Source organism: Physeter macrocephalus, chromosome 11, assembly GCF_002837175.3.
Source record: "Physeter macrocephalus isolate SW-GA chromosome 11, ASM283717v5, whole genome shotgun sequence".
In the NCBI taxonomy this organism is placed as follows: domain Eukaryota; kingdom Metazoa; phylum Chordata; class Mammalia; order Artiodactyla; family Physeteridae; genus Physeter; species Physeter macrocephalus.
Window position 1 is genome coordinate 153,707,248 of NC_041224.1, and position 25,964 is coordinate 153,733,211.

The window sequence follows — 25,964 nt, forward strand, 5'->3', positions numbered from 1 at the left end:
TAAAATCAGTAATTTATAACCCAGTTGTCACAGTTAGGTTAAAAGACTAACTGTAATAGTTTTATCCTGGTTTTAGAATATTATTCATCTATAAGAATTCATACCACTTGTTTAATATGGGTTCTGAATTAAAAGTATCTTTTAGATAATGTCTGGCCTAAAGTGAAGAAGTTGGTCATTGTAACTTACACCTTTGGATGGACAACATGAAATGCTCTTTATTAATGAGCCCACATCTTTTGCCTTAAGAGAAACACTGTTCTTACTGGATAGTGGGTCATTAAAATTTACTGAGCAAAATCTTTTGGGAAAATATTTACAGCACATAGATCAACACTGGCAACCATCAAATACATACAGCTTTCAATCTTTTTACAGCATCTTCACAGATGTGCATTCCTCTTGATTCATCAACTTCTACATGCCCAAGGTACTGTAGAAAGAAGATAAAAGTTACGGCTATTGCTGTTTACTGAGTAGCTACTATATGGTAGATATTACATGGTAGGAAATTGAATATTAAAATTCCTGCACTCAAGAAACTCACAGCCATTATAGAAGAGTTAAGGTAATGTTACTTTACTTACCCTCAGCGTCCTCATGTGACTGAGATTTAGAATAAAGGTCTCCAAGAGCTGTTATAGAGGAGTAGGTGAAAAAGTACATGATAAGCACTAAATGTTACCTGAATCTATTGGATCTGAGGCATAACAGCCTATGCTAGACACAGTTACTGTATCTCTAGACATAAAAATAGTCCTAAAACAAAGTGTGTGTGTGTGTGTGTGTGTGTGTGTGTGTATTGAAAAGGTACAAATAAAAATAACAGTTACTCAAGGGCTGAAGAGATCACATACTCCTTTTCTGGGAAGCACATAAGAACAGGGCAGAAAACTAAAATTTTAAGAAGGTAGTGCATCTGAGCTTTAGAAGATGTGCAGAAGAACTTGAAGAAGCTGTACTGGAAAGGTTGGGAAACTATTTTAGGCAGGTAGAATTTAAGAAAAGCTATAGGTGTAGAATAGAATAACTATATATCAGCAAATATTCCTGTCTGGCAAGAATATGAGGTATATGCAGCTGGGGAATTTGAACACTGAAATGAGTCTGTACTTAATCCTAGAGGCAATGGAGAGCTAATAAAGCTTTTTTTGGTTTGTTTTTGCAAGGTAGTAATATTATTCAAATTGTACCTTAGTATGGGAATAGTCTTGGGTTAGAAAGCACAAAGGATGATGGCAATATCACAAATGCTCTCTTTTAAAAGGAAATTTAGGGTCTGGTTCTGGGTAAGATGGAGTAGACATACTTTACCCTGTCCCACCCTCTGAATGAAACCGTAAAACCAGAACAGAATACATGGAAGCACCTATTTGAGTTCTCTGTAAAGAGTATAAGATGAATCAGAGAAGAATACCAGAATTCAAGGTATTTCTGAACTGGCAGGGAGTTTACCTTCCCTGCCCATCCTCCGCTTTGGTACCTCCAGCCTGAACTTAAAACAGCCAGATATCCAAGTGAGTGCTATGGCACAGAGAGAACTCTGGGAAAAGCACTCTAGCTCTGGCCCAAGGACCAGGTCAGGTAACTCCTTATCCTCAGAGAGTATAGGAATCCCCCTCCCTTTTATTTATCTTTTTTTGAACTTTCACACCCCAGTCCCCAGGAAATTCCGTGGTGGTGTCGGTGGTAGCAGCAAGGGAAACCTGCAAGAGCCACGCACCTCTGAGAAAAGGCGGCTGTCCTCTGTTTAAAGAGACTGTGATTCCAAGAAGGTGGGCCAACACCCACACCGCCCCCCTTCTGCTTTTTCCCCCTCTCTCTGAATATCCCACCATTTGGCCCTGGATGAAGATGAAACAGTAGTAATTCACGGGCACAATAACCAGTGCCCTACGAAACACAGGCATGGAGAGTTTAAGTAACTTGCCCAAAACCATTCAGCTAGTGAATGCTCAAACCCAAACAGCCTGCCCCAGGACAGTCCTATAATGCTCATATACTGAATTTTTCATTTTTACCCCTATCTTTCCAATACTGAATAAATGCATAAAACCAACATATTAAAATCAATTTAGGAAACTGTTGGACTTTAGGTAACAAAATACCTGAGGTATCGATCATAAAGATCACAGACTAAGGACATTAAAGAATTGTAACAGCTATAATTTTGAATAAACATTATACAAAACAGCAAGAATGCTCATTTTTAAGTGAATCAAATAATATATATATTCAGTTATATATAATATATATTATATATATTCCTTTTCAGATTCTTTTCCATTATAGGTTATTACACGATATTGAATAGTTCCCTGTGCTATACAGTAGTTCCTTGTTGGTTATCTATTTTATATATAGTAGTGTGCATCTGTTAATTCCAAACTCCTAATTTATCCCTCCCTTCCCCTTTACCATCTGGTAACTGTAAGTACATTTTCTATGTCTGTGAGTCTGTTTTGTGAATAAGTTCATTTGTATCATTTTTTTAGATTCCACATATAAGTGATATCATATAATATTTGTCTTTCCCTGCCTAACTTCTTCACTTAGTATGAAAATCTCTGGGTCCATCCATGTTGCTGCAAATGGCATTATTTCATTCTTTCTTATGGCTGAGTAATATTCCATTGTATGCATATATCCTATCACCATTATCCATTCATCTGTCGATGGATACTTAGGTTGCTTCCATGTCTTGGCTACTGTAAATAGTGCTGCTATGAACACTGGGATGCATGTTATCTTTTGGGGTTTTTTGTTTTTGTTTTTTTTGGCCATGCCATGCAGCATGTGGGATCTTAGTTCCCCAACCAGGGATAGAACTTGTGCCCCTGCAGTGGAAGCATGGAGTGGTTAACCACTGGACCACCAGGGAAGTCCCTGCACGTATCTTTTTGAATTACAGTTTTCTCCGGATATATGCCCAGGAGTGGGATTGCTAGATCATATGGTAACTGTATTTTTAGTTTTTTAAGGAACCTCCATACTGTTCTCCATAGTGGCTGTACCAATTTACATTCCCACCAACAGTGTAGGAGGGTTCCCTTTTCTCCACACCCTTGCCAGCATTTATTATTTGTAAACTTTTTGATGATGGACATTCTGACTGGTGTGAGGTGATACCTCATGGTAGTTTTGATCTGCATTTGTCTAATAATCAGCAATGTTGAGCATCTTTTCATGTGCCTGTTGGCCATCTGTATGTCTTCTTTGGAGTAATGTCTATTTAGGTCTTCTGCTCATCTTTTGATTGGGTTGTTTGTTTTCTGATATTGAGGTGTATGAACTGTTTGTATATTTTGGAAATTAAGCCCTTGTTGATCACATCATTTTCAAATATTTTCTCCCAGCCCGTAGGTTGTCTTTTCGTTTTGTCTATGGTTTCCTTTGCTGTGCAAAAGCTTCTAAGTTTAAGTCCCATTTGTTTACTTTTGCTTTTATTTCTTTTGCCTTGGGAGACTGATCTAAGAGAATATTGCTACGATTTATGTCAAAGGATGTTTTGCCTATGTTCTCTTCTAGGAGTTTTATGGTGTCATGTCTTGCATTTAAGTCTTTAAGCCATTTTGAGTTTATTTTTGCATATGGTGTGAGGGAGTGTTCTAACTTCATTGACTTACACACAGCTGTCCAGTTTTCCCAACACCACTTGCTGAAAAGACTAACTTTTCTCCAATGTGTATTCTTGCCTCCTTGGTCGAAGATTAATTGACCATAGGTGTGTGAGTTTATTCTGGGCTCTCTATTCTGTTCCACTGATCCATATGTCTGATTTCATGCCAATACCACATTATTTTGATAACTGTAGCTTTGTAGCATTGTCTGAAGTTGGGGGGTGGGGTTGTGCCTCCAGCTTTGTTCTTTTTCCTCAGGATTGCTTTGGCAATTCCTGGTCTTTTGTGGTTCCATATAAATTTCAGGAGTATGTGTTCCAGTTCTGTGAAAAAGTCATGGGTAATTTGATAGGGATCACATTAAATCTGTAGATTGCTTTGGGTAGTATGGCCATTTTAACAATATTAATTCTTTCAATCCAAGAGCATGGGATATCTTTCCATTTCTTTGAATTGTCTTCTATTTCCTTCATCAATGTTTTATAGTTCTCAGTATATAAATTTTTCATCTCCTTGGTCAGGTTTATTCCCAGGTATTTTATCTTTTTTGATGCAGTTTTAAATGGGATTTTTTTTTAACGTTCACTTTCTGATATTTCGTTGTTAAAGAAATGGAACAGATTTCTGTAAGTCAATCTTGCATTCTGCTACCTTGCTGAACTCATTTATCAGCTCTAATAGTTTCTGTGTGGAGTCTTTAGGGTTTGTATATAAAGTATCATGTCATCTGCATATAATGACAATTTTACCTCTTCCCTCCCAATTTGGATACTTTCTGCTCCTTTTTCTTGTCTAGATTAGAAAATTTTTAATTCAAAATTATAGGCTGTCAGAAATGTCAAGTGTTTGATGGCTCTGTGAACTAGTTCTAGATGTTGAGATTGAGCTCACACCCAGAAATAATAGAGTACTTTGTCACTGAAGACTGCTTTTCATCATTCAGTCAGATGCTACAGTGATATACTACATATTACACTCAAATCCTGGAGAGTTGTATTTTTCAGCTTGGAGACAGTGACGAATGGCCATTTAAATAATTCTTTGATTGAATTCGGCTGTAGAAAATATTCCTTCATGTTCTGTTGATATTTGGCTTTCTTCAAAGCCTAATGATATATTCTTTATTTCTTGGTCCAATAAGTAAAGAAAATCAAGTACTGGGAAAGAGTAAAATCTGAGCAATTGAGCTCTCAGAATTGCTCTTTTAATATTTTAAGAAATTCTGACATCTCATTCTGGGTACCTTGCCACATATACTATCAATTTTAAAAAATTTGTTATTTTGTTTTTTAATTTATTCTCTGTCCTTGAGCACTGACTCAATGCCAAATATGTATTTTTAAAAATTACATTATCCGGGCCTCCCTGGTGGCGCAGTGGTTGAGAATCTGCCTGCCAATGCAGGGGACATGGGTTCGAGCCCTGGTCTGGGAAGATCCCACATGCCGCGGAGCAGCCGGGCCCGTGAGCCAGAACTACTGAGCCTGTGCGTCTCGAGCCTGTGCTCCGCAACAAGAGAGGCCGCGATAGTGAGAGGCCCACGCACCGCGATGAAGAGTGGCCCCCACTTGCCACAACTAGAGAAAGCCCTCGCACAGAAACAAAGACCCAACACAGCCAAAAATAAATAAATTAATTTAAAAAAATTACATTATCCTGAATTTTCTATTTTGCTCTACCAATATTTCTTTCTATTTTCGCACAAGAGGCTATTTTGATCATTATTTTAACAACTGCTTTGGCACAACCACTTTCGCTAATTTTTATCCCACAGAATTTTCCTGGTTATTTCCCATGTTTATTCTTTGGGATCAACTTTGGAGTAATTTTGTTCAGTTGCTAACAAATAAAACCTTTGGGATTTTAATTAAGATTACCTTAAATTCACTGGTTAACTTGAGAAAAACTGACATAATATTGACCCATTCCATCTAATACTATTTATTCAAGTCTTTTATGTCTCTGAAGTTTTTTTTTTTTTTTTTTTTTTTTTTGCGGTATGCGGGCCTCTCACTGTTGTTGCCTCTCCCATTGTGGAGCACAGGCTCCGGACGCGCAGGCCCAGCGGCCATGGCTCACGGGCCCAGCCGCTCCGCGGCATGTGGGATCTTCCCGGACCAGGGCACGAACCCGTGGTCCCCTGCAGCGGCAGGCGGACTCTCAACCACTGCGCCACCAGGGAAGCCCTCTCTAAAGTTTTAAGGTAGCCTTCAAATACACATTTTCTAGATTAATAAGTATTTAATAATTTTTGCTGCTACTGTGAACTGGTTACACCCATTATTTATGTATATATTTGTGTATATATATTCTTTTAAAAGACTATTTTTTAGAGCAGTTTTAGGTTCACAGAAAAACTGAGCAGAAAAGTACAGAGTTCCCATATACCCTCTGCACCGCACCCCGCCCCAGCTTCCCCCACTATCACATTCCACACCAGAGTGGTACATTTGTTACAATCAACAAACCCATAGTTTATCCACAGTCTATATTAGATTTTAATTTTTGGTGCTGTAAATTCTATGGATTTTGACAAATGTATAATGACATGTATCCACCATTGTAGTATCATACAGAATAGTTTCACTGTACTAAAAATTCTCTGTGTTCCTCCTATTCATCTCTTCTTCTCCCCTAAACTCTGGCAGGCACTGATCTTTTTACTGTCTCCATAGTTTGGCCTTCTCCAGAACTGTCATAGAGTTGGACTCACAGTATGTAGCCTTTCCAGACTGGCTTCTTTCACTAGTAATATGCATTTAAGGTTCCCCATGTCTTTTCATATATTCCATTGTCTGGACATATCACAGTTTATTTATCCATTCACCTGCTGACAGACATCTTTGTTGCTTCCAAGTTTTGGCAATTATGAATAAAGTGGCTATAAATATCCGTGTGCAGGTTTTTGTGTGGACATAAGTTTTCAACTCATTTGGTTTCAGTGTGATTGCTGGGTCATATGGTAACTGTACATTTAGTTTTATGAGAAAACTTCTCCTAAAGTCTTCTAAAGTGGCTGTCCCATTTGCATTCCCACCAGCAATGAATTACAGTTCCTGTTGCTCCACGTTATAACCAGCATTTGATGTTGTCAGTGTTCTGGATTTTGACCATTCTTGATAGGTGTGTAAACTCATTATATTTTTATTTGTATATAATTTGTCTTTCCCTCTCTGGTTGCTTTTAAGATTTTCTTAGTCTTTGATATCTACAGTTTCATTCACATGTCTAGGAAACAGACTTTTTTTTTTTAGATTGAGATATAATTCACGTACCATACAATTCACTCAACGTGCACCACTGAGTCATCAATTAATTTTTTAAAATTGTGGTGAAATACATATAACATAAAATTTGCCATTTAAACTATTATGTGTATAGTTCAGTGGTATTTATTATATTCACGATGTTGTACAACCATTACCACTACCTATTTCCAGAACTTTTTCATCACTCCAAACACAAATGCTGAAAACATTAAGCAATGACTCCCAAGTTCTCCCTTCCTTCAGCTCCTGGTAATCTCTAATCAACTTCCTGTCTCTATGAAATTGCCTATTTTAGATATGTCATAGAAGTGGAATCACAATATTTGTCCTTTCATGTAAAGCTTATTTCACTTAGCATAACGTTTTCAAGGTTCGTCCATGTTGTAGCACATATCAAAACTTCATTCCTTTTAATGGTGGAATAATATTCCATTGTATGTATATACCACATTTTGTTCATCCATTCACCTACTGACAAAACACCTGGGTTGTTTCTACCTTTAGGTTATTATGAATAATGCTGCAATGAATGCTGACATATAAATATCTGTTTGAATCCCTGCTTTCAATTCTTTGGGTATATGCCTAGGAGTAGAATTACTGGGTAATTATATGTTTAGCTTTGTGAGGAACTGCCAAACAGTTTTCCATAGTGTTGCACCATTTTACATTCCCATCAAAATGTATGAGAGTTTCAATTTTCCCATATGCTCATCAGCACTTTATTTTCCTTTTTTAAAAAAAATTATACCAACCTAATACGTATGAAGCATATCTCGTGATTTTGATTTGCATGCCCTAATGACTAAAAATATTGAGCACCTATCTTTTCATATGCTAATTGGCCATTTGTATATCTTCTTTGGAGAAATGCCTCGTCACATCCTTTGCCCATTTTAAAAATTGGGTTTTAGTCTTTAGATATATGATCTCCAAATATTTTCTGCTATTCTTTGGGTTGCTTTTTCACTTTCTTTCTTCAAAAGAAAACGTCCTTAGATGCATTAGACTAATTTTTTTTTTATTAAAAAAAAAAATTTATTTATTTATTTATTTTTGGCTGTGTTGGGTCTTTGTTTTTGTGCGAGGGCTTTCTCTAGTTGTGGCAAGCGGGGGCCACTCTTCATCACAGTGCGCGGGCCTCTCACTATCGTGGCCTCTCTTGTTGCGGAGCACAGGCTCCAAACGCGCAGGCTCAGTAGTTCTGGCTCACGGGCCCGACTGCTCTGCGGCATGTGGGATCTTCCCAGACCAGGGCGCGAACCCGTGTCCCCTGCATTGGCAGGCAGATTCTCAACCACTGCGCCACCAGGGAAGCCCTAGACTAATTTTTATTTATCCCATTTGCTTCTAAAATCTGAGGATTCAAATACTGCTCTGAATGAATTCATCCTCCTCTCTCCTCCTGGAGCTTCCACTAGGTCTGCTAGTGTCATTGGACTTTTAAATTTGTTCATCCACGTTTCTTAACCTCTTTTTCATATTTTCTCTTTATCACCTTGTGCTGCATTCTGGGTAACTTCACCAAATTTATTTTCCAGTTTACCAACTGCCTTTTCAGCCAGCTCTAATTCACTATTTAATCTATTTACTAAGTTCAGTTTCAGTAACAGTATTTTTCATTTTTAGAAGGTGAGATTTGATTCTTTGTCAAATCTGCCCATTCCTTTTTTCACTGTTTTATTTTTTTTCCTATGGTTTGAATTCATTTTTTTTTAAACAGAGAACAGGAGTATTTATTTATTTATTTTAAAATTTATATATATATATATTTATTTATTTATTTATTTTGGGCTGTGTTGGGTCTTCGTTTCTGTGCGAGGGCTTTCTCTAGCTGTGGCAAGCGGGGGCCACTCTTCATCACGTTGCGCGGGCCTCTCACTATCGCAGCCTCTCTTGTTGCAGAGCACAGGCTCCAGACGCGCAGGCTCAGTAGTTGCGGCTCACGGGCCCAGTTGCTCTGCGGCATGTGGGATCTTCCCAGACCAGGGCTCGAACCCGTGTCCCCTGCATTAGCAGGCAGATTGTCAACCACTGTGCCACCAGGGAAGCCCCCATTTTTTTATGTTTTTAATAATTTTATATATACACATTTTATAGTCTCCTTATAGCCTATTATTTCAAGTTCTTAGAGTGTTAATCCTTTTGTTGATCTTTACTGTATAATCCTTTACTGTATCTGCTGATCATTTCCACATATGATTTAAAACTTTTAAAAAACTGTAAGTTCATCTCTAGTGAAGCTCAATTTTTGCAGGGAAATTTCATGCATTCTAGATTGTGGAGTGGTTTTACATTTGCTTCTAAAAGGTACCGCAGATGTCTAGTAGCCTAAGACCTACTGTATATTAATTTGAAGATTCTTGCATCATGCAGGTTTTAGCACATCAAGTCCAAATCCATGGTTTCAGTTTTTCCTGGGAGATTCCTTTTCTCACCCAAGGTCTGGGTAGAGGGATGCTTCCTTTTTTGTTTTTGTTGTTTTTCTTTTTTTGCTTTTCCTTCTAGTTCTCTATTTCACTGCTTGTAAAGCCCACTGAAGGTTCTGTTCCATGCTGGGTTCTCAGTTCTAATTCTCTGCTTTTTATGAGTCCAGGACCTTCAGAATGGATGTTAAAACCAAAGGCTCTAGCTCACAAATCGTTTCCCTCTTAGGCTGCTAGTGTGATTTCTGCCTTGCTCTCAAATTCCCTCTTAATTTCTGGTAACTGGAGATCTGTCTTTATTGAAAGCTCAGCTATGGTTTAAGAGAAAAGTTTGTTTGAAAATACAGTCAGCATTTCTAGATATTTGTATTGGGAGTATTACTGTGTTAGCTTAATCCACATTCTGCCAGGATCCAAGACCTATAATATTTCCCAACTAAACTAACTGGTTTTTCTATCCACTGATTTCAGTCTATCTTAAAAGCAGCCCAAATACTAGAATTTCCTATCATTTTCAACAGTTTTTTGGGTTGATTCTCTTGGGTTTTTCAGATAGACATCATCTGCAGAAAAAGAAAATACAGAAAATATCTGGATTTCCCACATTTACAACTTTTGTTTATTTTCTTATCCAAAGGTACTTACTACCATTTCTCAATCACTGTCGAATAATAATGATGTTTAAGAACAACCTGACCTTCCTCCTGAATTCAGTGTACATGTTTCACCATTATGCATGACTCTGGGATAGTTTTTCAGTCACTGAAAGAAAGTATTATGCTATTCTGATTTTGATAAGAAGATTTATCAGGATTGAAAAATATTTTTAATGTTTCTATTTTACTGATATAATCCACATAACATAAAATTAACCATTTTAAAGTGAATAACTCAGTGGCATTTAGTATATTCACAATGTTGTACAATCTCCACCTTTATCTAGTTGCAAAACATTTATTTATTTATTTATTTATTTATTATTAGACAATAATTGCTCTACAATGTTGTGTTAGTTTCTGCTGCAGAGCAAACTGAATCAGCCATATGCATACACACATCCCCTCCCTCTTGGACCTCCCTCCCTCCACATCCCACCCAACTAGGCCATCACAGAGCACCGAGCTGAGCTCCCTGTGCTATACAGCAGGTTCCCACTAGCTATCTATTTTACACATGGTAGTGTATTTATGTCAAACCTAATCTCTCAATTCATCCCACCCTCCCTTGCCCCACTGTGTCCACATGTCCGTTCTCTATGTCTGCCTTTCTATTCCTGCCCTGAAAATAGGTTCATCTGTACCATTTTTCTAGATTCCACACATATATGTTACCATACGATATTTGTTTTTCTCTTTCTGACTTACTTCACTCCGTATGACAGGCTCTAGGTCCATCCACATCTCTACAAATGACCCAATTTCATTTCTTTTTATGGCTGAGTAATATTCCATTATATATATGGACCACATCTTTATCCATTCATCTGTCGATGGACATTTAGGTCATTTCCATGTCCTGGCTATTGTAAATAGTGCTGCAATGAACATTGGGGTGCATGTGTCTTTTTTTTTTTTAATAAATTTATTTATTTGTTTATTTGCTTACTTATTTATGGCTGCGTTGGGTCTTCGTTGTTGCTGCGCTTGGGCTTTCACTAGTTGCGGTGAGCAGGGGCTGCTCTTTGTTGTGGTGCGCGGGCTTCTCATGGTGGTGGCTTCTGTTGTTGCAGAGAGCAGGCTCTAGGTACATGGGCTCAGTAGCTGTGGCTCACGGGCTCTAGAGCACAGGCTCAGTAGTTGTGGTGCACGGGCTTAGTTGCTCCGCGGCATGTGGGATCTTCCCAGACCAGGGCTCGAACCCGTGTCCCCTGCACTGGCAGATGGATTCTTAACCACTGCGCCACCAGGGAAGTCCCGCATGTGTCTTTTTGAATTATGGTCTTCTTAGGGTATGTGCCCACTAGTGGGACTGCTGGGTCGTATGGTAGTTCTATTTTTAGTTTTTTAAGGAACCTCCATACTGTTCTCCACAGTGGCTGTATCAATTTACATTCCCACCAACAGTGCAAGAGGGTTCCCTTTTCTCCACACCCTCTCCAGCATTTGTTGTTTGTAGATTTTCTGATGATGCCCATGCTGACCAGTGATACCTCATGGTAGTTTTGATTTGCATTTCTCTAATAATTAGTGACGCTGAGCAACTTTTCATATGCCTCTTGGCCATCTGTATGTTTTCTTTGCTGAAATGTCTATTTAGGTCTTCTGCCCATTTTTTGATTGGATTGTTTGTTCTTTTGATATTGAGCTGCATGAGCTGTTTGTATATTTTGGAGATTAATACTTTGTTGCTTCATTTGCAAATACTTTCTCCCATTCTGAGGGTTGTCTTTTTGTCTTCTATGCAAAAGCTTTTATGTTTAATTAGGTCCCATTTGCTTATTTTTGTTTTTATTTTCATTACTCTAGGAGGTGGGTCATAAAAGATCTTGCTGTGATTTATGTCAAGTGTTTTTCCTATATTTTCCTCTAAGAGTTTTATAGTGTCTGGTCTTACATTTAGGTCTTTAATCCATTTTGAGTTTATTTTTGTGTATGGTGTTAGGTAGTGTTCTAATTTCATTCTTTTACATGTAGTTGTCCAGTTTTCCCAGAACCATTTATTGAAGAGGCTGCTTTGTCTCCACTGTATATTCTTGCCTCCTTTGTCATAGATTAGGTGACCACAGGTGCATGGGTTTATCTCTGGGCTTTCTATCCTGTACCCTTGATCTGTATTTCTGTTTTTGTGCCAGTACCATACTTTATAGTAGCTTTATAGTCAAAACATTTTCTTTACACCAAAAGAAGAACCTGCACCTATTAAGCATTTGCTTCCCAATGCCCCTCCACACAGCCCCTAACAATCAATAACCTGCATTCTGTCTTTATGGATTTACCTATTCTGGATATTTCCTATAAATGGAATCATACACTATGTGACCTTTCATGTCTGATATATTTCACTTAGCATACTGTTTCTGAGGTCACCATATTGTAGTATGTATGAGTACTTTATTGCTTTTTATAGCTGATGTATATGTATTTCCATAGTTTGTTTTTCCATTCTTCCATTGAAGGACATTTGGGCTGTTTCCACCTTTCAGCTATCATGAATACTTGTGCTATAGACATGAGTGTACATATATTTATTTGAGTATCTGTTTTTGACTCTTTTGGGTGTATACCTAGCAGTAGAATTGCTGAGTCATATGGTAATTCTATGTTTAGCTTTTTGAGGAGCCACTAAACTGCTTTTCACAGAAGCTGAACGATTTTGCATTCCCATCAGCAATGTAAGAGGGTTCTGGTTTCTCCACATGCTCATCAACACTTAATTTCCTTTTTGTTTTTTTAAGTATAGGCATCCAAGTGGGTATGATGTGGTACTTCACTGTGGTTTTGATATGTATTTCCTTAGTGACTAATGATGCTGACTATCTTTTCATGTGCTTGTTGGCCATTTGTGTATCTTCTTCGGAGAATTTTCTATTCAAGTCCTTTGTCCCTTTTTAAATCAGGTTCTTTTATATATTCTGGATACTAGACTCTTATCAGACATATGATTTTCAAGTGTTTTCTCCCAGTCTGTAGTTCTCTTTTCACTTTCTTGATAATGTCAATGCACAAAAGTTTTTAATTTTAAAGAAGTCCAGTTCATATATCTTTTCCTTTTTTGCTCATGCTTTTGGTGTCATGTATATGAAGGTCATGAAGATTTACCCCATGTTATCATCTAAGAGTTTTATGGTTTTACTCTTCTAGTTAGGTTGTTGATCCATTTTGAATTAATTTTTGTATATGGTGTGAGGTAGGAGTCCAGCTTCATTTTTTTCTAACGTGGAAATCCAGTTGTCCCATCACCATTTGCTGAAAAGACTATTCTTTCCCCATTGAATGGTCTTGGTACTCTTGTCAGAAATCAGTTGGCCATAAATGTTTAGGTTTATTTTTGTACTCTCAATTCTATTCTATTGTTCTATACATCTGTCCTTAAGCCATTACTACAATGGTTTGATTACTTAAGCTTTGTACTAAGTTTTGAAATCAAAAAGTGTGAGTCCTTCAATGTCGCTTCCATTGCAATGATGAAGTCTTTTTCCTCTTAGGCCCATCAATGTGATGAACTATATCAAATTTCCTAATACTGAATCATTTGTGGATTCTTGAGTTAAACCCTACTTTTAGATCCCATTTGTTCTACTTTTCTGCCTAGTTTTTCATCTATATTCTTAAGTGGAGTTGGTCTATGATTTTTTGTGTTTGTGCTATCTTTGTTAGGTAGTTGTATCAGGATTTTGTTAATGCCTAAAAAAACTGGAAACTGTCCTCTTTTTCTTCCCTTTCTTTCTCTCTATTTTTTCCCACTGTCAGCTCTGGTACAGTTAAATAGCGTAAGAGTTATGCTTCAAGGCTGTGAAAGAAAACTGACCTGTAAAACCATCTATACTAAGTCTTTTGGGGATAGCTTTGGAGTTTTAATAACTTTCTCTATTTCCTTCATGGTTAGGGGTCTATTCAACTTTTATTCTTGTACTTTAGCTAATTTTAATAATGCATATTTTCCTAGAATATTCTTAATCTAAATTTTCAAATTTATCAAACTATACAGTATTCACATATTTAGTCTGTAATTGGGTCTCTCCATTTTCTTTCTTTTGCTGCGCCACGCGGTGTGTGGGATCAAACCCGCGCTCCTTGCAGTGGAAGCATGGCATCCTAACCACTGGACTACCAGCGAAGTCCCTTCACACTTTCTTATCTCTAGTATTACCTATCTGTGTGTGTGTGGGGTGGGGGGGAGGCGGGGTTTGCTTGCACCGCACAGCCTGTGGGATCCCCAACCAGGGACTGAACCTGGGCCCTTGGCAGTGAACATGTGGTGTCCTAACCACTGAACCACCAGGGAATTCCCTTATATATGTTTTCTTTCTTGTTTTTTATTAACGTTCATTTCTAATACTAACTCCAAGTTATTTAACCTCTGTTTCCATTTTATATTAATAATAAAATGAGAAAGTACGGTTTATGATCTTTGAGTTACCTTTAGGTGCTGAGAAATGAATAGAGGTTTCAAAGTGTTTCCAAGGGATTTTAATCTATCATCTCGATCATCTCAACTGGTCACATATGGGTATTTATGCCGGGGGGGGGGGGGAAAAGGAGGGAAGACTTGGTGGAAAGAAGAAAACAAAAGTATCTCATATATGGACTAACTCAGTCGCATAATCTATTTTAGAAATGTGGAGATGGAAATCAGCCTTGTGTCTTATTAGACTATGAGAAAAACATGCCAACTGAAAAAACATTATTAAAGAGGTCTCTTTTCTTCTCTGAGACACTATCTCACTGAAGAGCTGCAGCTGATTTATGCTTTAACGGCTAAAATATTTGACTCTGGGACTTCTTTTGTCTGTATACTATTTCCAAACTCCCTCTGAGTCAGGGACTTTTATTCACAAAAAGTAGTTTAGAAAAACTAGTATGTGGAATTTCATTCTTGGATGAATTAAGTCATTTTTCCTTTTCTTGAAAAAAATTATTTAAAAAGTAGATTTCCCCCCTGCTTTGCTACTGTTATCCATGAGAAGAAATTGCAGAGCTCTGATGTGAGAGACTGTACAGTCAGCAGTTCCCAGCATTAACAAAAAGTGACAGAATCATTAATTTATAAGAAGCTATAAGGCACATTATCACATACACATAGGCTATGTTATTTAGCAAATACAGGACGCAGATGTGCAGAACATGACATCAAAACTTGTTTAGGGTCTTTAATCAAAAAGGAGTAGTTAAATTAAAATGGACTATTCTTTAAGTATAAATTTGGAATAATACAATTACATATGAACAAGTGATCTAAACTAAGTATATTCCCTGGTGGACCAGTGGTTACGACTCCGCACTTTCACTGCCAAGGGCCAGGGTTCAATCCCTCGTTGGGGAACTAAGATCCCACAAGTTGCGCAGTGCGGCCAACAACAACAACAACACTAAACTAAGCATATGTACTAAATCTAATCACGTAAATTTAAAGCTTAAAAGAACTTAAAGAGATCAAAAAACTTCACCTTCCAAATGAGACACTAGGTGTCAAAAAAGTTACGTGCTTTAGACAAGGTTATATAACTAGTAAATTAACAGGTGATAGGTTTGATAGTACTGAAAAGTACTAAACTACATGCATAATCAGGGGACCCTGCTACTTACCTGATCTCACCTCTACTTGTGCCATCTGCTCTAAACACACTGGCCTCCTTGCTGTGCCTCCAACACATCAGGCTTTCTCCTACCCCAGAGCCTTTGCACTTGCTGCCCCGCTGTCTACAATCTGCTTCCTCAGACACCTGAATGTTGCTTTCTTACTTTTTTTGGGTCTTTCCTAAAAAATCACTTTTTCAGTGAGGGATTCCCTGAGCATCCTATTTTAAATCTCACCCTCCACATACTCCCTTAACACCTAATTCCCTTTTTGTATGCCAGGTACATTTATTTGTTCATTGTTAACACCCACTAGAATGTATGCACTGTGCAAGGATTTTGTCTGTTTTGTTCCCTTGTGTTCCCAGTGCCTAGATGCCTACAACACAGCAGGCACTCAGTGAATATCTTTTGACTACATCAATGAATTACCGGACAGAGAAGGAAATGTACACATTACTTGGTGCTACATTAAACAATAATAAGAGTCATAATAATGAAAACTTTTACAATAAACTCAAGACAAAGAAAGGGAGACAATTTATGGTGTAGAATGCAAATATTATTGACCTATATAATGTTAAAAAGAAAAGCATAGTTGATATCAGTTTGAAGGTAAGAGAACAAAGGGTTTTAGTATTTTTATATTACATGGTAGGGAATGAAGACGTACCATCTAAAATTAATAGAACAAAAATGTTATGAGTGTAGGAAACCAAGAGAAAAAACTATAAATAATCTAATTAATCCCTGAAGTCTGCATGGAGAAGGGGCAAAGAGAAGTTGGAAGGGCAGGATGTGTGGGTTAAATCATTCTTTCTCTTCTTTATAGTGGAGAACCAATGATAAGCACTGGTAAATGAAGAACAGACAGTAAAATCATATTATCTAAAGAACTTAAAATATTACCAATGGGAAGCAGAAATAAAAATGGTTAAAAGTGTCACTGGGGAGTGAGATTAGGGGTAGGGAAGGCACTGTTGTTTTTTAGCCACAAGCATGTATCATATGAATGAAAAGCATATATCATGAAATTTTTTAAAGGTTAATTATATTCAACACTGTTTTAATAAAGTAATTTTTAATTCACACATTGTGTTATAAAATTATAACAGTGCTTAAGAACGCAACCCTCTAAATCTAGACTGCCAAAGTTCAAATCCTAACTTCAAATAATCAGATCATCAACTATTCCCTAACAATATCATGTAATCTTACTGCATTTTACTCCACAAAGAAAAAAATTCTTAAGAGTTACTCAATAGACTAAATAGCCATTTCTCCAGAGAAGACATACAGATGGCCAAAAGGCACATGAAAAGATGCTCAACAATGTTAATTATTAGAGAAATGCAAATCAAAACTACTGAGGTACCACCTCACACTGGTTAGAGGGGCCACCATCAAAGTCTACAAATAATAAATGCTGGAGAGGCTGTGGAGGAAAAGAAACCATCCTACATTGTTGGTGGGAATGTAAACTGGTGCAGCCACTATGGAGAACAGTATGGAGGTTCCTAAAAAAACTAAAAACAGAGCTACCATATGATCCAGCAATCCCACTCCTGGGCATATATCTGAAGAAAACTATAATCCAAAAAGATACATGTACCCCAATGTTAGTAACAGCACTATTTACAACAACCAAGACATGGAAGCAACCTAAGTGTCCATCAACAGATGAATGGGTAAAGAAAATGTGATATATACATACAATGGAATATTACTCAGCCATAAAAAAGAATGAAATAATGCCACTTGCAGCAACACAGATGGACCTAGAGATTATCACACTTAGTGAAGTAAGCCATAGAAAGACAAATATCATGATATCACTTATATGTGCAATCTAAAAAAAAAGATAAAAATGAACTTATTTACAAAACAGAAATAGACTCACAGACATAGAAAACAAATTTAGGGTTAACAAAGGGGAAAGGGGTAGGGGGCGGATAAATTAGTAGTGGGATTAAAATATACATACTGGGCTTCCCTGGTGGCACAGTGGTTAAGAATCCTCCTGCTGATGCAGGGGACATGGGTTTGAGCTCTGGTCTGGGAGGATCCCACATGCCGTGGAGCAACTAAGCCCATGAGCCACAACAATTGAACCTGCACTCTAGAGCCCGAGAACCACAACTACTGAAGCCTGTGTGCCTAGAGCCTATGCTCTGCAACAATAGAAGCCACTGCAGTGAGAAGCCTGCACACCTCAACGAAGAGTAGCCCCCACTTGCTGCAACTAGAGAAAGCCCGCGCGCAGCAACGAAGACCCAACACAGCCAAAGATAAATAACTAAAATAATATAAGTAAATTTTTTAAAAAACAGGTTTAGGGCTTCCCTGGTGGTACAGTAGTTGAGAGTCCGCCTGCCGATGCAGGGAACACTGGTTCGTGCCCCGGTCTGGGAAGATCCCACATGCTGCGGAGCGGCTGGGCCCGTGAGCCATGGCCACTGAGCCTGCGCGCCGGGGTCTGAGAAAATCCCACGCGCTGCGGAGGGGCCGGGCCCGTGAGCCATGGCCACTGAGCCTGCGCGTCTGGAGTGCTCCGCAACGGGAGAGGCCACAACAGTGAGAGGCCCGCGTACCGCAAAAAAAAAAAAAAAAAAAGAAAAAAAGGAAACTTATATTTGTATGAAAACTTACACAATCATGTTTATAGGCTTTATTTGCAATCCCCCCAAGCTGGCCAAACCCAAATTTCCTCTAACTAGAGAACTAATAAATAAAATGTGGTACACCATACAATGAAATACTACAATTCAATGCTAAACACAACAACATAGATAAATCGCATGTACATCATGTTAAGTGAAAGAAGCCATATTCAAAAGGCAAAATATCATATGATTCCATTTATATGACTTTCTGGTAAAAGCAAAAATACAGAAGAGAAAAATAGATTGGTGGCCGCCAGAAGCTGGTGCTAAATTTATTTTTTATGTCTGTGCTTCTATTTCTGTTTTGTATATAAGTTCATTTGTATCTTTTTTTGTTTTTTAAGATTCCACATATAAGCAATATCATATGTTATTTGTCTTTCTCTCACTGGCTTATTTCATATAGTATGATAATCTCTAGGTCCATCCATGTTGCTGCATATGGCATCATTTCATTCTTTTTTATGGCTGAGTAATATTCCATTGTATGTATATACCACATCTTCTTTATCTATTCAACAGAGGTTAAGTAATTTTTAAGAGAGATCACATAGTTAATAATAACTGGCATAGATCAAACTCAACTCAGGTAGTTTGGCTTAAAAGTATATGCTTTTACAGAAGTCTAGATGCCTCTCCAAAATTTTATTACAGAGCCACTGAAGGGCAGGAAGCAGGTAAGTGATGCAACCATATGTGCAATTTAGAAAGATCACTATTATGCACTAAGACAATAGTTTGGAAGGGAAACAAGATCAAAAGCAAGAAAAACAGTCAAGAGTTCTTGTAATGGTCTGAGGGAGAAAACAAAGATGAGGACTTGATTAAAGCAGTGGCAGTAGGAAAAAGAACAAAAAAAGAGAGAACAGATACTTAAGATTATATATGATATAGTGACTGTGGCTGACATTGTTAGTTGCCTACATGACAGCCATTCTTTCAAATGGTTTCCCTGCCAGAAGAGCTTGCCTCCATGGTACAGGCTGAAAAAACCAAATAATTGCTTTCTTGACTTTGCTTGCAACTATGGATTTGATTTGATTCAATCTTAGCCAACGTAAAGTAGTGGGAAGTCTCTGTGTGTATGTTTGTAAAGAGCTGTCCCATTCTGATATAAAAGGTATTTGCTCCCTCGATCTTTATCTTTTGATAATAATGAGTGAGGACATAAATTATTCTTTAATTTGGTTGCTGGATTGTTTATTAATAGTTTCTCTTATACTAGCAGACAGAATTGCAAGACAAGCTTTGAAACCTACTTAACTCTAATTAACACTACTCTAATACTAAATTATTACACTTCCACAGGCACCAGTTTACTTAAACATACATGGCAGAGCCCAAACCAGCTGTAGCTTCACTTGATTAGTGTCTAGTAATTGCATTTCTATTTCTAGTAACTGCATATTCTGTATCGCCTATTCTCTAGAGTAGCTATCCCAATCTAATTCCACTTCTCCCCTCTCTTCTACAGATGTCTTCACTTCCTATTTCCTTGAGAAAATACGTCTTTAGAATAGAACTCCATCAATCTCATGCCACCAACGCCATAAATTTAGGTGCATTTACCCTGTTTTTCACCTCTGCTATTGTTAAAATAGAAACAGCATCCTTCCTCCAGTATAAAACTAATCCACTCTCTACATGCTTCTTTGTAAAAACCTTTATTTATGCTCAAGTCTCTCCCATTTTAAAAACAAAATTCAACACATGGTGATTTACACACTTTAAATGAGTAAACTTCATTTTACGCAAATTATCTAATAAAACTGTTTTTAAAAACAAAACAAAATACCCCTCCACTCCCAACACACAAACACACACACAGGTTTTCAACCTCACACTCCCTTTGTTACTCTGCCTTTCTGGTTTCCTTTGAAGACAGACTTCTTCATTAAAAACAAAATTTAACTGCCTTACTGAGGTATAACTGACATACAATAAACTATACATATTTAAAGTACACAATCTGTTGAGTTTTTGAATCATGTATATACCTGAGAAACCATCATCACAATCAATGTAATAGACAGCCATTACCACTAAAGTTTCCTTCTACCTCTTGCAATACTGCCCCCTTCCACCCCTCCCCCCATCACATAACCTTGTCTGACAAACTTCTTGGATTAGTAATCTATAGATTTGTTGTCTCCTTATTTTGCATCCATCCACTCAACCTAGATTCCATCTTCATGACTCCACTGTAAGTCACCAACACTTTCAAATAGTTAATCTAATGAAGTTCCGTTTCTTACTTGATTTCTTTACAGCACTTGACCACTTTCTTCTTCCCTGAAACCTTGGTTTCTGAGACCACATTCTCCTGGTTTCCCTTCTATCTCTCTGGCTACTCATTCTTATTCTCCTTTGAAGATACCTATTACACTGTCCCAGGCCTTCTTCTCTTCTCACTTCCCCTAGGCAATCTTACTTACTCATGACTCTAATGTTAATTTATATATAGCCAACCCTTGTTATTCGAGGATTCCATATTTGCAAACTCACCTACTCACTAAAGTTTATTTGTAACCTCAAAATCAAAGCTCATGGAGCTTTTGTGGTCAGTGGGGATCTGCATGTGCATGTCTCATATGCACCTCAAAAGGAACTCATCTTCTCTACCCCCAAACATGTTCTCCCTCAGTAAGCATGCCCACCACCTTACTACATGGGAAATTTATTTATACCAATCCATTACTAGTTCAGAATTCAGTGGTTTCTAAGGTAAGCCCAGATAAGATATCATTTGCCCAGTTATATCTGACTGAGGAAATGCATCTATTTCTAGGCTATGGGAAAGAATTTCAGGTTTTGATTCTCCTATTCTATCCTGGGTCACCTGTATGTAAGAGTATGGGATGGGGGGGGGATAGGGTGGGTTGGGAAGGAAGGCAGGAAAAGGGAACACAACACAGCAGAGAGGATGAATATCTTGTAGAAAGGATTTCAAAAGACCATTTGGAAGAGACCAAACAAAACCACCCTAAATAAGCTGCCCTATCTGCATAAGATACAAATCTCTTATCTTCTGTGTTTACCTCTAAAACACATCCCAACCAGCAGTTTCTTATGACAAATGAGAACTACACTGAAAGATATTGAGCCTTACTTATCTCACATAAAATACTTTAAAGCTGTATATTTCATAGGCAATTAAAAGTGCTTCAATTAACTTTACTACAGTTATTTCAACACTGTATATGAGTCTCTCAGAATCCTGTGAATGAGGTTTGAAAAATATATATATACATATATATGCTTATTACAAATATGATACATGCTCATGATAAAAAATGTCACTAGTTCCAAAGGATATATATTGAAAAGTAAAAGATCCCCAATCCTTCATTACCATTCAGAGTTCAGAATTACCTGTGTCATCTTCTTACAGATATTTCTTACATACATATAAGCATATACATGATTTTTTCTTTCTAACCATAAACAGAATCATTCTATATAAACTGCCCTGTGCCTTGTCTTTATCATTTAATAATACACTAAATCATTCTGTATAAGCACATGCAGAGAATATTCTTTTATGTTTCCTATATCAATGATCATCACCTCTATCAGTCTGGGACAAGATACTAGGTATCATCCTTAATACTACCCTTTTTCATTTCCTAGATCCAATCTATCTCCAATTCCTGTTGCCTTTATCTCAATTATCTTTCAATTCATTTCATTTCTTTTCATCTCCACAGTCACCACCCTAGTCCAGCCTACCATTATCTCCCCTCTGGATTAGCAATCTTTCACCAGATTCCTTGTAACCACTACGGGTGACCTCCAAACAACTGCAGCTAGAGTCCCAGTTTGGGAAGATGAAAAAGTTCTGGAGATAGATAGTGCTGATGACTGCACAACAATATGAATGCTATTAATTTTTTTTGTTATGTATATTTTATCATAATAAAATAAACAAATAATGAACAACACACCATTTAATGGTTTCCCATTACTCTAAAAGTCTAAAATCCTTAACATGGCCTACAAAGCTCTGCCTTACTTCTTTCCAGGTTCATCTAACTTCCTATACTACAGCTTTCCTTTAGCTCCTTGATATTCTTTCCTCCCACCACCAGGGCCTATGTATATACACTTTCCATAATTTTGAAATGTTCTGCCTATTTTTGTACCTAATTCATTCCTACTCAGTCTTTAGATACCAGGTCAAACTTTACTTTCTCAGGGAAGCCTTCCCTGATCCTGTAGTCTAAGTCAAGTTTTTTGTTACACGTTCTTACAAAACCAGATTCCCTTTTAAAAAGCACTTACCTCAAACAAACGTGATCTAATTAAACTTAAAAGCTTTTGCACAGAAAAACAGACCATAAGCAAAACAAAAAGACAACCTACAGGGACTTCCCTGGTGGTCCAATGGTAAAGAATACATCCTGTAACGCAGGGGACGTGGGTTCGATCCTTGGTCAGGGAACTAAGGTCCCACATGCCGTGGGGCAACTAAGCCCGTGCGTGCCACAACTACTGAGCCTACGCACCTCAACTACAGAAAGAGAAAACCTGCATGCCACAACTAGAGAGAAGCCCACGCACTGCAGTGAAGATGCCATGTGCACTGCAAAGAAAGATCCTGCACGCCACAATGAAGATCCCGCAACTAACACCCGATACAGCCAAAAAAAAAAAAAAAAAAGACAACCTACAGAATGGGAAAGAACATTTGCAAATGATGCGACGGACAAGAGATTAATCTCCAAAACATGCAAACAGCTCATACAGTTTAATATCAAAAAAATGAACAACCCAATCAAAAATGTCTACTTAGATGACCTAAGTAGACATATCTCCGAAGAAGGCATACAGATGGCCAAAGAGCACATGAAAAGATGCTTGACTTAATTATTAGAGAAATGCAAATCAAAACTACGATGAGGTACCACCTCACACCAGTTGGAAAGGTCACCATCAAAAAGTCTACAAATAATAAATGTTGGAGAGGCTCTGGAGGAAAAGGAACCATCCTACACTGTTGGTGGGAATGTAAACTGGTGCCACAGAAAAACAGACCATAAGCAAAACAAAAAGACAACCTACAGGGACTTCCCTGGTGGTCCAATGGTAAAGAATACATCCTGTAACGCAGGGGACGTGGGTTCGATCCTTGGTCAGGGAACTAAGGTCCCACATGCCGTGGGGCAACTAAGCCCGTGCGTGCCACAACTACTGAGCCTACGCACCTCAACTACAGAAAGAGAAAACCTGCATGCCACAACTAGAGAGAAGCCCACGCACTGCAGTGAAGATGCCATGTGCACTGCAAAGAAAGATCCTGCACGCCACAATGAAGATCCCGCAACTAACACCCGATACAGCCAAAAAAAAAAAAAAAAAAGACAACCTACAGAATGGGAAAGAACATTTGCAAATGATGCGACGGACAAGAGATTAATCTCCAAAACATGCAAACAGCTCATACAGTTTAATATCAAAAAAATGAACAACCCAATCAAAAATGTCTACTTAGATGACCTAAGTAGACATATCTCCGAAGAAGGCATACAGATGGCCAAAGAGCACATGAAAAGATGCTTGACTTAATTATTAGAGAAATGCAAATCAAAACTACGATGAGGTACCACCTCACACCAGTTGGAAAGGTCACCATCAAAAAGTCTACAAATAATAAATGTTGGAGAGGCTCTGGAGGAAAAGGAACCATCCTACACTGTTGGTGGGAATGTAAACTGGTGCAGCCACTATGGAGAACAGTATGGAGGTTCCTTAAAACACTAAAAATAGATCTACCACATGACCCAGCAATCCCACTCTTGGGCATATATCCAGAGAAAACTATAATCCAAAAAGATATATGCACTCCAATGTTCACAGCAGCACTATTTACAATAGCCAAGATATGGAAGCAACCTAAGTGTCCATCGACAGATGAATGGGAAAAGAAGATGTGGTAAATACAAACAATGGAGTATTACTCAGCCATACAAAAGAAATAATGCCACTTGCAGCAATGCGGATGGACCTAGAGATTATCACACTAAGTGAAGTAAGCCACAGAGATAAAGACAAATATCATATGATACCACTTATATATATGTGGAATCTTAAAAAAAAAGATACAAACGAACTTATTTACAAAACAGAAATAGACTCACAGACATAGAAAACAAACATAGGGTTACCAAAGGGGAAAGGGGTTGGGGAGGGATAAATTAGGAGTTTGGGATGAAAATATACACACTACTATATATAAAATAGACAACCAACAAGGACCCACTGTATAGCACAGGGAACTATATTCAATATCTTATAATAACCTATAATAGAAGAGACTATAAAGAAAAGTATATATAACTGAATCACTTTGCTCTATACCTGAAACTAACACAACATTGTATATCAACTATATTTCAATAAAATTTTTTTAAAAGAGAGAAAAAAAAGCACATATCTCAGCTTGTAATCATATATTATTTACACAAATATCTAATTAAAGTCTACCTCTCCCACAAGGAGACTATAAACTCTACAAGAGCAAGAACTATATCTTATTTGCTTACCACTTAGCATCTGTGTCTGGCACACAGCAGGTGTTCAAAATAATTTACCAAATATGTGAATACAGATCTACCTTATTCTTTTTTTAAGTGTCAAAGAATTCCCCATAATTGATGTCATAATTTCTTTACCCAATCCCAGAATGATGGCATTTAATTTGTTTCCAGATTTTTACTATTATAAACAAACTGCTAGAATGATCACTCATGCCAGTGTATATCTATGGATGTACTTAAACATAATTCTTAAATGTAAAATTGCTGGTCAAATGAAAATTGCGTTTAAAATTTTAACTGATATTTCCAAATTGTCCTCCTATAAGGCTGCAAAGTATCCTCCAAGCAATCAACAATGTGTAACAGTACACACTTCGATATACTTAATACTCAATTTGTATAATCAAAATGAACCTACTGGGCTTCCCTGGTGGTGCAGTGGTTAAGAATCCGCCTGCCAATGCAGGGGACACAGGTTTGAGCCCTGGTCCGAGAAGATCCCACATGCCACGGAGCAACTAAGCCCGTGCACCACAATTACTGAGCCTGTACTCTAAAGCCCACAAGCCACAACTACTGAGCCTGTGTGCTGCAACTACTGAATCCTGTGTGCCTAGAGCCTGTGCTCCGCAGCAAGAGAAGCCAGAAGCCACCACAATGAGAAGCCCGCTCACTGCAACCAAGAGTAGCCCCTGTTCGCCGCAACTAGAGAAAGCCCAAGCGCAGCAACAGACCCAACACAGCCAAAAATAAATAAGTAAATTTATTAAAAAAAAAAAAAAAAAATGAACCTACTGTCTGGCTGGGTGTGGGATAATAGAGAAGAGTGTTAGTTTTTATGTAAGAGAGGTGTTTTGTTTGTATTTTAACATCATACTAAGCATTTAAAATTAAATATTAAGTTTATTATTCCTATAAAAGAAGTTTCAGCAAATGAGTTGCGTAGACAAAGCTAAGTGATTAGGATAATGTTTCATCATTGACAGACTGTGGATAATTTGTGTATTTTAAAAATCATGTATTAATTTAACCTATAGATTCTCAAAAGCACTTTTCCTGTCATATTGTTTTTCTTTCTGAGACTTTAGTCCATGTTTCAATCATAGTACTGAGGCAGTAAAAAGGAGCAGAAAATCACAATAAGAATATTCACACAAAGGGCTTCCCTGGTGGCGCAGTGGTTGAGAGTCCGCCTGCCGATGCAGGGGATGCGT

General features: G+C 37.7%; 1 protein-coding gene across 10 annotated transcripts in view; it reads right to left on the reverse strand.

Annotated features, from left to right (window-relative positions):
* NUMB (NUMB endocytic adaptor protein) overlaps nucleotides 1-25,964 on the reverse strand; it is a 190,378-nt gene that overhangs the window by 38,344 nt on the left and 126,070 nt on the right. For all 10 annotated transcript variants that reach the window (XM_024133961.2, XM_028496130.2, XM_028496135.2 and 7 more), the window contains one exon: nucleotides 359-433. In XM_024133961.2, coding sequence (XP_023989729.1) covers nucleotides 359-433 — 75 coding nt within the window. The remainder of the gene's footprint in view (nucleotides 1-358; nucleotides 434-25,964) is intronic.